Consider the following 16,547-nt stretch of genomic DNA (forward strand, 5'->3'; position numbering starts at 1 on the left):
TCTGGACATGATATACATATTTAATGTTAGATATCGAATATCAAAATGCAAAATATTTCTAGTTGATAATTGTATATCGATAATTTATTTAAAACCTATAAAATATTAGGTTTTCATTGTCAAAAAGGCAGTTAAAAAAGAAAAAAATGCCTCTATCGCTGTGCCTGTTGACAGTTTAATGTTGCCATGCTTTAAAAACTTGTTTGAATTGTGGGGAAATTTATGATACAAAAGACAACAACAAAAAAACAACAATTTAAAGAATTTGGGATAAATAAAAACAATTCATGACAGGCAATAGGCATCCCCATTCGGCGGGGGAATGTAGCTAGCCTTATGAGCTCCCTTTCACAAGGGACAGATCTGGGGCACTTGTCATTTATTTTTTACTTTATTATATTTGCTTTAATTTAGTTAGTTTACATATAATTTTATTGTATTAAGAGGAAATACTAGCTCTGAGCCCCTTCTCAGATTTGAAAATTTTAGGTAAATATCTCCGTCGCTCTGTTCGCCCGGCTCCTACAAATAGTACGATAAGCCAGCTTAGGCGAAAAACCCTGAGTGAAAATCTCAGAAATCGAGGATTCGTTTTCGACATATTCCTTCTCTCCTCCTCCTCCCCTTCCTCCAGAACTTAATCAATCGCAATGAAATATTATGGGTATCAGGTAAATGTGGATCTAATAGATGTAAAATTAATGTGATGTCAAACTGCTTTATATGATGCCAGTTCAAGTACCATAGAGTCAAGCTAAGCTATGTGCACTGTGTTTGATATCACAGTGTCGAAATATATCATAAACGTCTATAAAACATCTATGAAATTATGACGTTTTAAATAAATCATAAACGTCTATGAAACATCTATGAAATTATGACTTTTAAAATATATCATAAACGTCTATGAAACATCTATGAAATTACGACATTTAAAATAACACTTGCACACTGTGTTATCAAACATGGTGCAGAGTTAGTTTACACTGACTCTACCAATCTCATCTTCCTTAAAGTAGAAAACTGATAACTATTGAAATTAAAGATAGGTACTATATTCTAAAGCTTATTAACTAGACTCTGGCACTACCGAGAATTAATATGATTGATTTATATCAAGTGGAAATGGTGAAATTAATCTTTCACTGCTCACTTATGTGAAATGAAACAAAAATATTATTCGGTCAAAATTATATATTTAGTATCACAATTCACTAGTAATAAAATAATACTTTATATTAATACAAACTAATTATAGATATAAAATATTTCAAATCCCAAAAGTACTTTAATAATTGCCAAAAAAACCCCTCTTAAAATATGTCATAAATACTGATTTTAAATATAGATTTAAAGTATTTGTACAATTTTATTTGAGCTACATGTACAAAACGAAAGTTTCACAAAATCCCACTTATAATGTATTTTACAAATCTAAAAAAACTATTAAGGTGAGGTGTTCTCAGGCCAATTTAGGATATTTTCAATTCAATTTTCTATCGGATCAAAAATCTGCCATAGCAGACCCAGACTTCGCCTAACCTTATATTTTTGAGTTCCACCTCAGACGGAAAGTGTTAGTTTTAATACTAGTACCTAGTACATTTTCAATTTGTATACATGGATAATACTTATACATATACAATTTTACAACGGTATTAATATACTTGATTCTATATAATTACAATAAATAATATGATAGAAAAGTAACTGCGTATATACCTATATAAAATTACATTTTGAGTATTAAGTAATAATCACTTGTATACTTCGATAACAAATCATTCATACGAATGCTAGTTTAACAGTCCAGACGCGGTTTATTTATTTAGTATAAATTTTATTTTGACACTTGGAGAGACTTTACACCTCCAAATTTTATTAGTATTAGTACCCTGACATTGGGGACCTTTTACATCTCCAGATTTAATGTGTTTTTAACCATAGAGACTATACATCTCTATTGTATTGTAGTAATTATTTATTTTAAGATTATTATAATGTAATGTTTACCCAGGTATTGGCTGTTGTATTTATAAATGTTGTTATGTATTTTTCATGTCACTATATGATGTTACTATAAATGTTGTATTGACTTGTAAAAGAGCCCTTGAGGCCTACTTGCAGAATAAATTTTTGAATTTTAAATTTGAATTCTGAATTTTGAATAATATAAAATAAATATATATATTATATTTATGATACTCTTACAATAATACAGTGGAGAATGTCGTTAATGTTAAATGTATTACCGGTTACCGGGCCCCTTTCTCAAGTGCCTGGCAACGGCGGCAACCACATAGATAGAAGAAACGCTTATACAGTGTGAAATTGTTCTGTTTGCGTATGGGACGCTGAGAGGTGAATAGAATACGTAACATTTACTATGGGACCAACCCCAAAATCACGAAAAAAAACAGCTGTTCCACAGAAAACGACATCTATTTCACCAAAATTTACGAGACAGCAGATTTTTTTTTGCGATTTCAGATTTGGCCTCATAGTAAAAGTTATTTAATATGACCTACATATCCACCCCTCAGCGTACGGTCAAGCATAACAATTACACCCTGTATAAAAAGATAAAATTGTCGACAATGCCATACATAGAAAATCATCTATACCTATGTATAATCATAGGTACATTACATACTTAACATAAATACTCTTACACTAAGCTTTTGAGTGCGAAGATGGTGCAGGAATCATATACTGAAAGTCCCCCAATACCCCTCTCATCTACAACGTCTTCACATCACTACTGAAAGCAGCAGCTTTTTTATGTACATTTTACCGTCTCCATGTTTATGTATATTGTATCTTACGTTATCTGACTAAAATAAAATAAATACAATCAACACTTACACCTATATTGCATTGCAAGTATTTTTTTATAGTGTCAATAGCAGAGTAGCTAAAATTAGCTAGCTACCAAACCTACAGCAAAAAACGAATACCTATCGAAATTTTATTCACCGCCTCTTTCTTCGATATTCGTGTGATAGAGAGATCGATAACGAATTATCAATTTTAGTTCACTGTAGGCTCTCTAGCTCGCGGTTTAAGAGGAAATACCAGCTGAGCCGTTCTCAGATTTGAGGATTTTACAAATTTTAGGTAAATATCTCCGTCGCGCTGACGGATGCGGCTGCTAAAATAAGGACAACTTCTGCTCCTTAGGCAAAAAATCGTGCGTAAAAAATTCACAAATCGAGATTGTGTTGTTGACATTTTCCTCCTCCAAAACTTAACCAATCGTAACGAAATGAGATTTTTTTTGTTGTTGCTGATTTTGTATGTGAGGCGTCTGTCTACGGTGCATTTATTTGACTGTTTTTAGAGCTTTTGAAAGTAACCTAGTTCTTCTAGGGGGGTAGGGTAAAGTATTCATCTAGGGCCAAATTCCAGAGAGTAAAATATCGAGAACGTTTGTATGGTATTTGTTTGTACGACTAATGCTTCCTCTTAAAAAGCTTACAAAATAGATAGCGACCTTGAACTTGTAATTAAACAACGTGGCACCAATAAATTATTCACTTAACCTACACTTATATCCATCCCGCTCTCACGCGTGCACTAGTCGGTGGTACACAGCGCCGAACAGAGACAGCAACAGTCTGAGGGTTCCATACACGAAGGAGCGTGCGTAGCGGTTCTGCACCAAGATGCGAAGGAAGAGAAGGAGGGTGACGAGTTTTAAGACTTTGTGAAGAAACCACATCCTGAAAATAAAAGAGAAACATATTTTACAGTACACATGGTGCTACTTTCCCGCACTTGTGCGAGAATGAGTACTTTCCGTGCATATGTCGAAACTTTAAAGAGCCATATGTACAGTAAAACATTGTACAATACACGTGCGAATAGGTAATTCGCAACGCGTGTCGATTTAATAAATTTCTTTATTTCGGACAAACAATGTATCCATAGAGTGTTAGTACAACAAGAAAATATCTTAACATAGTATTAGTATTTATAAATATAATTATAATTATAACTAACTCCGTTCGGTCGTGTTTTAATTTATCACCACTCATTGCGAATTTCCTATTTTCTGCACTTGTATCGTAATTAATTATTACGGTATATATGGTGCTACTTTACCGCCCTAGTGCGTTGTACAATACTAGTGCGATAAGGTAATTCGCAACTCGTGTCGATTTCAAACTCTCCCTTCGGTCGGAAGTTCCTACTTTTCGCACTTGTATCGTAATGTACTATTACAGTACATATTGAGGTAATTAGCACATTACGTGCTATCGAAAATTTAAAGGGCCATAATATGATGTCTCATTCCACTTACTATTTTATGTGGTTGTCAAATTATTGTGCTGCATAGTTAGCTTGGTCTAACCCTATAAGAGATCGAGTATCGCCCGAAGCGGTGAATATTTCCATATTTCTGTTACTGGCAACATCCATGCAAGGCTCCAAAGAAACCTTTAAGGCGTGTACTTACCTTGCAACAAATCGCATGCGATTTTTGATTATATAAGTGCCAATTACATCCATACTTTATCAGGCCTGATATCAGGCCCGATTTCGGGCCCGGGCAAGAGTATTTTTCCGTTCACCAAATATCAACACATCGTTTACAATATTTGACATGTTAAAAAATGGTACATATGCAAAAATATCAAACAGAACATTTTTGGCAGTTAAAGACAAAGTATTTTTTACATTTCAAGTATTGCTAGAGACTGCTCGGAAAGAGAAGAGTCGTGATATGTATTGGGATACATTACACGACTCTTCTCTTCCCGCACAAACTCTAACGATGTGCTACAATAATATTCCGTGAAAGGGAAAACGATTAATAGGCCCGAAATCAGTCTCGATATCGGGAAGTGTGGATGTAATTGGCGCTATACTCTAGCAAGCCAGCTTTGTCAGTGGAAAAAGGTGGCAAATTTAAAAAATGTAGGCGCGAAGGATTGATCTGCAGATCAATGCACGCAATCGGTAGATGTATGTTAATACAAACTATAAATTACGCGCCTTATCTACTGACAAAGTTAAAGCCAGTTCAGCAGTGGCAGCATGGTTCTATTTTTATCACTTGTCACTATGCCCGTCACTTTCGCACTTACATACTTGTCATAAGTCAGAACGTGACAGACATGGTGACAAATGATAAAGAGCCGACCATCTTAGCCCTACAGACGGGAATATTTTTTCACCAATCTGATTAAATTGTCTGATCAAATCAAGTGGTGTGGACGCAAATGCCAATTTGGCTCGCCGATTTCGACCGCCGATTATGACCGATACTACCGATAAAATGGGAGTGATGAACGTTTGGAGGCATTTTATTTTATTTTATTTAGAGCGCTCAAATATCACTATAAATCTAAAATTCGTGATCAAATTGGAGATTGAGGCTAATATCTTTTCTGATCAAATCGGTCGATTGGATCATTCAGTCAGGACTGGACTTTACTAACTTGTGCGGACGAAGGCTTATCGTATCTTATCTTACTTGTGCATGTGTCTCCTAGCCTTCTCAAGGTCCTGTTCTTTCTCGTTAAGTAGGTACTTGCGTGTGCCCTTCACGAAGTCCGCGTAGTGGTCGTCCCAGCTGCAGTCAAGGAATTATCAGTAATTTACTTAGATATAATTAATATAAATAACATATATAACTGGCCATCATAGGAAGATGATGTCTGCGTATAATTCCCAACACATTTACTTATATTTTATATGAGGTCGTGGCAATTACTCATTGTAAAAGAACAGTAATGAAAAAGAATAGGCATATTCGTAAGAGTAGTCTGCATCCATATATGCTTCATAGGCAGGGTACACACACACTACCCACTAGGACAGAACGGTCGTCAAATGTATGAACTCTTAAATTACATTCTCTACTCACTTTATGCTCATAACATCCAAATTGTAAATCTTCTTGTCTTCCGGCGACAGCCGATGGTGCAGCGCCCGTACGCGCTCACACTCGAAGTTGAACTCGCGCGTTGCGAAGAATTCTAATGCATCCGTCATAGCCGTTAAACGCTTGTTCGCCGTTATTAGGTTTACTCTGAAAATGAAATGGAATGAACAATATATAAATCTGCAATAAAACGGACGCCAACGCTGTAAACGACATCTTTCAAAAAAGCTTCACGAGGAAAAAACAGATCTTTATTCATTTAGGTACATAACCTTTCAGAAAGTCTAATCAATCGCAAAAAAACTGCAGGATTCTTTGTTTCCAAAAAGTATACTTAAGAAAGATCAAATCTCGGTCTCTGCATTCTCGGCCAAACATAGAGCAACATTTCGGCCGGTTTTCAGTCGAGACAAGAAACCAGTTCTCTGGGGGACCTCATGAATTACAATTTAAAGTAATAAGAACAAAAGAAAAAAGCGATATTTAAAGTTTTAGGACAAAAATATACGTACGGTGTCTTGAGTCCAATCATTCGTGCAGTATACTCCGCTAGATGTAGAGGCACAGTCTGCAGAAGGAATTCTAGCAATGTACGCGCCCATCTGTAATAAAAATATTCCATTAATTTATTAATACAGTTTATGAACTAAATAGTACATTACGATACAAGTGCGAAAAATAGGAAATTCGAAACGAGTGGCGATAAATTAAAACACGACCGAAGGGAGTGTTTTAAATCGACACGAGTTGCGAATTACCTATTCGCACATGTATCGTACAACGTTTTACAGTACATATGGCCCTTTAAATGTTCGACACAGTAACGTAATATGCTAATTTTCGTACTAGTGCGGTAAAGTAGCACCATATGTACTTTAAATGTAATTATGTAACATTTAATTGTATTTTTCTATTCATTATATTTAAAAAAAAACCATGATTGCGTCTAATTACAGTCACTGTTTTCTAAATTTATGAGGTCGGTTATCAATCTACTGAGCCAAATTGGGATGATGACCAAAGCGGTAGCTTATGCTGTCCATCATTAGCCTTAATTTTATCCGTACTAAACGCGACATCTTAATATAAATAATAAATAAATATTGAAGGACATTTTTACACAAATTGACCAAGTCCCATAGTAAGTTCAATAAGGCTTGTGTTGAGGGTACTTAGACAACGATATATATAAATATTGATAAATACTTAAATACAAACATAATATTCATGAATTCACAAGTAGTTAATAAGACTGTAAAGGAAAAATGAATTGTTTTTTTTTATATATGATCTTATATTGTTATTTTATTTATTATTAAATTGTGTGCATTTGTATTTTAAACATGACATATTGTTCTTTTTGTAATATTTTTATATTTTTTATTATAAATTGATATTAGGTAAGTTGGTTTATAAATATTCAATTATTTGACATTTTTTCTTTGCACGTGACGATCCTTATTGGAAGACACAATCAATTTTAATTTTATTATTTTTAATTTGTAATGTTATGTTTGCCGATCATGATGAGAAGATAAACATACTTTTGACGAATGTAGCAAATTTATAATGTAATTTTCATCGTGAAATAAAGTAATCTAAATCTAAATCATTCGAAAATAAAACGAAATAACACATAAAATTTACAAAAAAAAAACATGCTCATCACCGGAAAAAATGCTCACACCAGGATTTGAACCCAGGATCTTCGGCTTCATAGGCAGGGTTACCCACTAGGCCAGACAGGTCGTCAAATATAATTACCACGACCACTCTGTATAAGAGTGTAGGTGCCGACAAAGGTGACACAATGGTTGGAGATTACTAATTATAGGTATAAAGAAGAAGTAGTCACTTGGTCTGCACGGCCGTCCCCGACGGGTACCAGAGCGCGCCGTCCAGCGGGTGCCGGGTAGTTTCTCGTCGCAGGTTTCTCTCGAAGTCCTCAAATGTGGTGGGATTGGCACCGGTGCTGCAGTTGTACACGCGGACTTCTTTAGAGCTGTTAAATAAATAAAGAACAGTTAGGAATCATCGAAGATATTTTAAAATTTCGTAGGTTTAAGCCCCGTTTAGTACCAATGAATTTCTCGGAACCTATGTAAAAAAAGTCGTAAATATCTATCAGTCGCTTTTCGGTGAAGAAGCACGACGTGAGCACAACGCGAGGAAACTTGAACTGATTCTGGTCAGTTACGGTTGCAAATGTCGGTCCCACATTGGTTTATAGAGCTGGATCATTCTAACATTGCATTTATAAATGTCAAATTTCTATGACAATACCTAATAATAATAACAGATAATAACAAACTACAAACAACAAAACAACAACAATGACAACAATGAAAACAATAATGACAGATTTGATTTGTTTTGTTCAAGTCGGTGCAAAGTTAGCGTAGACGGACTCGACCACCCGAGAGAGAGAGAGACGTTAAAGTTAAACTGTTAACGGCCTCAAGAATACGAGAAAAACTTACTGGTCCACGGCAGTCTCCCAGGCGACAGCAATGAGGGTGTCCACGGCGATGTCCACGGGCAGGAAATCCGTGTGGACCCCGCATTTGGTGGGGAACACATGCAGTAGGCCTTTGCCCGTGGCCACCACCACGCCTGAGGGACCGTTGAAGTTCTCGATCCAGCCGGGGAACGGGTGCTTCTGGGCTGATATAACTGGAAAATATATATAAATAACTTAGTATTTATTCGGAAATTTGATTTTTCAGATCTTCGGAGCATTCCCCATTGTACAGAAGGTAGAACATGCAAGAGAGCCAACGTCTCTCCGAAGGCTAAAAGGTACTAAGCCGTCAGTAAGTTAGGAGTTACATGCGCGTTGCCGACCCTAAAACTCCGCCCCTCGTTGAGCTCTGGCAACGTTACTCACTGGCAGTAACACAACACTATGAGTAGGCTGCGGTTTAGAGCACTTAAACAGTGTGATAATAGTATTTTATGCAACAGTTGTATAAGAAGGGTCAAAAAAGGCGAGTGGCGTGAGTTACACTACGCCTTCGGCTCCGGCTCACATTGTAAAGGAATACGCCACGAGAATTTTTTGACCTACTTATACAACGTTGCATACAATATTTTTCCTACGAGTCAACAAAAATAAATCTTAATTTAGTTAAACAAATTACAGCAAAAGTATATAGCCAAGACGCGCGAGCATACCTTGTTACGCGCCCGGCCCGCCCCGGCTATATTACGGGTGTCACATGCGTGATTCTGACTTATGAAGTAATTAATTTTACTATGCAACCAAATGAATATTTTGTAAGTTGGCAGCAATGCACTTAGTTTAAAACTGTATTCGTTTTGGTTTTGTTAGGTTGGTAGCCATTAATCGTAGTATCATTATAGCTTATAAAAGCACAAGTGCTGTTATCAGGAATAGACAATATAGACTTTTCTTGAAATCTTTTATGTATGTTCTTATATTCATGTTAATGAATGCATAAATGACAGATAACAGTAGAGGAGTAGGAAAAAATAAAAATAATACCTATTGTGGGGCGGAAGATGGATATCGGGTAGCCGGTGTTGCCATGTCGCTCCACCACGGTTTCCGCCAGGGCCTTCGTGAACGTGTACGTGTTAGGTTTGGGCGCTATGTACCTGCGAACACACAAACAAACACTGTTAAAATATGTAAAATGGCATTTAAAAAATGGCTTCCATTTTTTTTAGATTTATGGTAATATTTAAACGCTCTAATTTTTAAAAAATCCTCCAAACGCGAATACTATTTCACACAGCTAGAACTAGTTCTAAAGGAGGTCTAAACCCGCCGCCAATGACGACACACGACACAATAACTTACTGATGTGTTATTCCAGCGAGCGTCGGGATTAGCACATAGTAAGATCTAGCATACTTCCAAAGGAACAGGCGGCAGGTATGCCTACTGCCAATGACGACACGTATGCGTTAACTTACTGATGTGTTATTCCAGCAAGCGTCGGGTCTAGTACATTATCCGTGAGAGCTAGAGCTCCTTCTAAAGAGACAGGTATACCCGCTGCTAATGACGACACATATGCGTTAACTTACTGATGTGTTATTCCAGCGAGCGTCGGGTCTGGTACATGATCCGTAAGAGCTAGCACAGCTTCTAAAGGGGCAGGCGGTGGGTAAACCCGTTCCTCTACCGACGACAGCTCGGCGTTGCTGTACGCTGTGGAGACGTGGATGAAGGCCTGGAGAAGGTAGCAAGGAATTTCTAAATTATAATAACAAATGTGTGTTCCTTGAAGTAAATAATATTAATTAAGAATGTTAATTCCTTAATTATCTATTTGCAAGCTTCCTTTTCCTTTATTTATGCTTATTGCAACTGTTAATTGCTAACATCTGACATTTACTCAATAGACACTAGTATTATGACAATAATTAAAATTACATCGAATAATAATTCAGTTAATTTTACTGTTCTGGTGTTCCCACATTGGTTGTTATAAAATGTTATATAACATTGTGTGACAAGGAAACATAATAAATTACTATCGATTGAATAAAAAGAAATTATGGCTACTTATAAAATAAAACTACCAAAACTAAACCTACCTAGAAAAAATAAAAATAAAACAAACTCTGGCCTCTTGGCAGGGTGCCCATCACGCAGGCAGCATTCCCGCGCTGTATCTGTATGTATTGCGCGAGAAAGCTGCCTACGCGAGGGTCTCCCGTTGCCTCCTTCGATCGCTTTCCAAGCTCCCTGTGGAGCCCACGCGCACCTTTTTAGGGTTTTATTAATTACTATCATGATGTCCCACTGCACTCAAAAAAATATGATTTATCGAGCACACATTAAAGTGATTTTCAATAAGAGTAACTGCGCGCTGTTACGCGTTTTCGGTTCAGTTTATAATGGTTATTTTTCAATATTTTCAATTCTAATTAACGTTCGGCTAACACTGCCTTACATGGATCCCCACTATTTTTGTTACACCTTGTACAACAAATTGTGTCAATATATTTTTAATAATGGTAATATTCAGAAAGGAAAATGAGAACTACGTTTATATCATTCAATCAATATTTTTATTTGTTAAACATAGGTACATAGATGTCACAATTTAGTAAGTACTTAGTATCACCATGTCTTACCAGCATTAGGTGTACAAATTTTGTTTTGTGTTGGTAAGTTTAACAATAAATTGCATGCTTAAATCTTACCTTATTCTAAACACTATATAATTTTTAGTATTGCATTAAATTAAATTGTCTCATTTATATTCGTCAATGGCGTAATATGCTTTGTTTGATAAGAATGCCAACAGATGTTGTCTGTATTTAAAATGGCATTGGGTACAATATTGAAAATTTTTGAAGCTAATATAAAAAGGCAATTTCGCGCAATCGTTCACTTTCGTCTAAATGTTTACGTACCTGCATGTTAGGTAGCTTGTCGCACAGCTCCAACAGGCGCATGACACTGCGCACGTTCTGATCCACAGCCTTACGGAGCTCCTCGTCGAACTTCAGGGTTGCCGCCGAGTGGAATACCACTGACACCTGCCAACATTTATATTTACTTAGAAAAAGCATTGTGTTCGGTTGCATAATGAATACAGCGTGTATTTTTGATACGAACTCATAATCAAAGGGTAGTTAGTTTAGGCTGTAATTAACACACTTTCATAAGTTTTATAAAAAATGGACGACTTTTATTTTTTCATACAATATCATTCAGCAAGCAATGTATCACTACTTCGTTTTAACTCAAAACGTCTCATTAATGACGCGACGTCACAGCTGTCACAAGTGATCATGATGTACGACATACATTGCCGCTCGAAAAAAAAACAAAAATTAATTATTCTCTAGTAGTGAAGACTAAACTAAATAAATCTTTCAGTGTTGTTTTATGGCACTAAAACCTACGTCTAGTTTAAGTTTGAGGTTATATGAAAAATACGGACTGTATATAGTAGATTGTTAACCGAGGGATGAAACGTCATTTCTATAGAGATAGTTTGGCGCTAGAATGCAGTGTGAGATCGCCCATAGTCCGAGACTGCAATAGTGTCTTTAATCCGAGTTAAACATATGTCATTATCCTTGCCTTATCCCATTTACTTGGGTCGACACATCTAACACTCTGGCGCCATTTTTGGCGGTCTTTTGTCATATCTGGCGTTAAGCCTTGCGTCAGTAGGTCTTTTTTGATGGTCGAAACCCAGTTTGTCAGCGGTCGGCCTCTTCCCCTTGTGACCCCAGCACCTTCGGTGGTTACACTCTTTGTAATATGGTCATCGCAACGGAGTTGAACATGGCCAACCCATCGCAATCTGCTTTCGCGCATTTTGTTCCGAATGTCCGCGACTTTAAAGGTGCCTCTTATATAGTTACGTGGTTTTTATTTTGTCCAGCCTTGCAACTCCCCTCGACCAGCGCAACATCTTAATCTCCGTTATGGCATTTTTTTGGACATCCTGTTGTCTCACGGCCCAGCACTCGGATCCATAGAGCAGGGCTGGAACATGTGTATTTAAAAAAAAACTACTGACATCGGTGGTAACACTACTAAAATTTCTCAAGTGATCAAGAAAGACTACTAAAGTTTATATTACTTAGCCGTGTTTTTTTTAATGCACGTGTGTTTTACTTTCCTCGTATTCGAAATGAAAAGAAGAATGTTTAACTCGGGTGAAAGGCACCATCTCAGTCTCGGACTATTGGCTACTACCTCGACAGAAATGAGTGCCGTTCATCCCTTGGTTAACAATCTACTATTGATGGCTATCCATGTAAAGTGCAATTTTAAATGGCAAACAAGGAGACGAATCGCCTGATAATAAGCGATTACTGTCGCCCATGGACACCCGCAACACAAGATGGCTTGCAAGTACGTTGCCAGCATTTATGATTCTTTCATTTATGATTCAGCCTTCAGACCTTCAAGAAAAGAGCGTACTCCCATCTTAAAGGCCGGCAACGCACTTATAACCCCTCTGGTGTTGCAGGTGTCCATGGGCTGCGGTAATCGCTTACCATCAGGTGATCCGTCTGCTCGTTTGCCTCATCTTTCATAAAAAAGGCAGAACGACAAGTACCGAATGAAGTATCTCACGTTAATGCCACTCAAAATTAAAGTTGCATACTTATAACATAACATGTTGCCCGTGTAAGCTTAAACAGACCGGTCTCCACAAACAGATGATATATTGATGGCCATGTAAAGGGCAACATTGTGTAGGTCTGTGGTGACCAAACTTTCTTCATGGTGGGCCAGAAAATTTAAGACATTTCAGGGCTCCTATACACGATGGCCCATCGTACGCCAGTCTAAGGGACGCAGCTATGCAGTGGAATGAGATAGCAATATCACTTGCTCCCTCTAACGCATAAATGCGTCCCTTGGACTGACCTACGCTGGGCCATCGTGTAGAGGAGCCATCAAAAGAGGACCAGAATTGCAGCATAAATGGATTTATATTATTTCACGAGTCATATATAAATTATTTCGAAGGACCGCCGGCGGGCCGGATAAAATCCTATCGCGGGCCGGGGCTGGCCCGCGGTACTTTGCCAACCATAGGTAGGTACTCACGTCTTGAAGTGTCAGCGCAGCATCAGCAGCCAGTCCTAACCCTGGTGCTGCCACATCGCCCTCCAAAACCCGCAGCTTGTCCAACTGCGATGGGTTTCGCTGACGGACTACGTCGAACACCTAATATGTATTACCAGATAAATATATATAAAAAGGCTTTTATTCCACCCTATTAACAATTAATGATTAAAAATATATATCTCTGGCTTACATACTTGACGACCGGTCTGGCCTAGTGGGTAGTGACCCTGCCTATGAAGCCAATTCAATTCCAATTCCAATTCCAATTTATTTATTTGTTAAACATAGGTATGTACAACAGTAGGTCTTAAATTTATAATAAAGTATCACTATGCTACGCCACATGGCATACAAATAGCTACAGAGGACATGTAGCACGCATTTACAAACTAAATCTATGGTGAATAATGAAGACATGACATACAATATAACACTACATATTAAAGGGTAATAAAATTTCCTGAGTCTGACAAAAAATCTTGTATTGAGTAGTACGCTTTAGTTATTAAGAAATCATACAACATTTTTTTAAATTTCTTTAAATCATTAATTTTTAAATCTCTTTTGGCAGTTTATTGTAAATTCTTGGTGCCATTCCAAAAAAGCTTTTTGCTAGTAATGCTGTTTTACATGACCTAGAGTTTATTTTATATTGTTGGCGATAACTATTGAAATAGGAGAACTGGTTAGGGTTATACTTAATGTATAATGCGACTTCGTATATATAAAGACAGGGAAAGGTGAGAATATTTAACTTAATGAAGTAGGGTTTACATGATTCTGTGTTTTGTATACCACATACTGATCGTAAGCACTTTTTTTGAGCTCTAAATACTAATTCTCTATCAGTACCATTACCCCAAAATATAACCCCGTACCTCAAAGTTGATGTAACGTGAGCGTTATAAGAGATTAAAACAGTCGACTGATTTACTACTTTTCGTAAATTATGCAAGGCAAATGAATATTTGTTTAACTTTTTACAAACGTTATCTATATGGTTGTTCCAACTTAAAGTACGATCTAAACTTAGCCCTAAAAAAGTTGTTGCATCCGTCTCCTCAATGTCTTGGTCTTTGTATGTAATTTTTAAATCAGAAATAAGTTCTTTTCGCTGTTTAAAGGTCATTATTTTGGTTTTATTTAAATTGATAGATAGATTATTTTTCTGTAGCCAATCAATTATTAGTTCTATTGTTTTGTTGACGTGTGGTTCAAATGATGATGGGTTTTCGCTAGTAAAAATCACTGTACTATCATCTGCAAATAGAACTATCTTATCTGTGATTGCTGCTGGCAGATCATTAATGTAGATTAAAAAGAGGAGCGGGCCTAAGACACTTCCTTGGGGGACGCCAGAATTTATTTGTTTTAAGTCTGAAGAAAACGTGACTTCTTTCTTAGACTTAACACAAATTCGAGTTATCTGTGTGACTTGCTCTCGATTCATCAAGTAGGATTGTAGTAGATTGTAGGTATTTCCGCGGATACCATAATTATATAGTTTTGATAATAAGATTTTATGATCTACAAAATCAAAAGCTTTTGTTAAATCCATATACAATGCTGTAACAGGCACTTTTTTATCTAACTGTGTCGTAATTGTATTGAGTAGATCATAAATGGCCATATTTATGGATTTATTTTTGCGGAAACCTTTTTGCTCGTCAGCAAAAAGGTTATGTGTTTCAAAAAAGCTACTTAAATTGAGATAGATTACTTTTTCTATTATCTTGGAGAAAATAGGAATCAATGCCACTGGTCTGTAATTATTTATATCTTGTTTGTCTCCTTTTTTATACATAGGTCGAACGATGGTCGTTTTTAATTTGTCCGGAAATATTCCATGTTCGATACACATGTTAATATATGCTTCTGGGGTTCAAATCCCGGTAAGGGCATTTATTTGTGTGATGAGCACAAATAAATCCCTCCTTCTCCTCAACCTTCTCATCTGTTTTGCTCCTGAGACATGGATGTGTTCTATATATTTAAGTATTCGTATATTATATATATCTTTGTCTAAGTACCCACAACACAAGCCTTCTTGAGCTTACTGTGGGACTTAGTCAATTTGTGTAAGAATGTCCCCATAGTATTTATTATATTATTATTAACTTAATTTAATATCCATCACTATGATTGGTGGACCTCTTCGCGAGTAAAGTCCTCCCCCAGCCGCCGCCATACTGAGCGGTCCTGCGCTACATCTTGCCATTTGTGCGGTATGGTGTTGGTGACGCCACATCGTCCTTAAAAAGTCGAAAATTGACCTCCCCACATCGGTGGGTAGAAACGGCCACCATACCTGAGGACGATGTGGCGTCACCAACACCATAATACCGCACAAATGGCAAGATGTAGCGCAGGACCGCTCAGTATGGCAGCGGCTGGGGAAGGACTTTACTCGCGAAGAGGTCCACCAATCATAGTGATGGATATTAAATTAAGTTAATAATAATAACTTTTGACGACCGGTTTGGCCTAGTGGGTAGTGACCCTGCCTATGAAGCCGATGGTCCCGGGTTCAAATCCTGGTAAGGGCATTTATTCGTGTGATGAGCATGGATATTTGTTCCTGAGTCATGGGTGTTTTCTATGTATTTAAGTATTTATAAATATTTATACATTATATATATCGTTGTCTAAGTACCCTCAACACAAGCCTTGTTGAGCTTACTGTGGGACTTAGTCAATTTGTGTAATAATGTCCTATAATATTTAATACCTCCCTTCCAGGGAGGTATCGAATGACATCCAGTCAAGTTTCAAATGTAGAATCGTGGAAAACACAAGGGATCGTTGCATAATGTACCTACTATAATACCTGGGACTCTTTAAGTTCCTTTAGCCTCTCGCTTGGCGTCGCTCCCTTCTTGACTCTCAGCAGTAGATGCAGGGTGGAGATATCAGGGCAGGTGGACAAGAGTCGCTCTACCAGCACCTGGAGTCATCACAGAATTACCAAGTTAATAAAATCAGACAATACTTTGTGGAAATCCATGTTAATCAAAACAAAAGTTACATTGCTAATCCGTGAAATAATAACGTGCTAATCAATTACTTAGTGCTCATGCTAAC

At 37.0% G+C, this 16,547-nt stretch overlaps 1 protein-coding gene across 1 annotated transcript in view; it reads right to left on the bottom strand.

Moving 5' to 3' along the window:
• Positions 1-1,176: 1,176 nt before the first annotated feature.
• LOC133532971 (putative fatty acyl-CoA reductase CG5065) overlaps positions 1,177-16,547 on the bottom strand; it is a 28,566-nt gene continuing 13,195 nt past the window's right edge. Inside the window, exons 3-13 of the mRNA XM_061871863.1 lie at positions 16,294-16,410; positions 13,446-13,565; positions 11,282-11,407; positions 9,944-10,089; positions 9,396-9,508; positions 8,371-8,563; positions 7,746-7,892; positions 6,403-6,492; positions 5,873-6,037; positions 5,480-5,578; positions 1,177-3,722 (exon numbers count right to left, since the gene is read on the bottom strand). Of these exons, the coding sequence (XP_061727847.1) occupies positions 3,566-3,722; positions 5,480-5,578; positions 5,873-6,037; positions 6,403-6,492; positions 7,746-7,892; positions 8,371-8,563; positions 9,396-9,508; positions 9,944-10,089; positions 11,282-11,407; positions 13,446-13,565; positions 16,294-16,410 (1,473 nt within the window). The 3' untranslated portion in view covers positions 1,177-3,565. The remainder of the gene's footprint in view (positions 3,723-5,479; positions 5,579-5,872; positions 6,038-6,402; positions 6,493-7,745; positions 7,893-8,370; positions 8,564-9,395; positions 9,509-9,943; positions 10,090-11,281; positions 11,408-13,445; positions 13,566-16,293; positions 16,411-16,547) is intronic.

Source organism: Cydia pomonella, chromosome 28 (genome assembly GCF_033807575.1).
Source record: "Cydia pomonella isolate Wapato2018A chromosome 28, ilCydPomo1, whole genome shotgun sequence".
NCBI classification, from domain to species: Eukaryota; Metazoa; Arthropoda; class Insecta; order Lepidoptera; family Tortricidae; genus Cydia; species Cydia pomonella.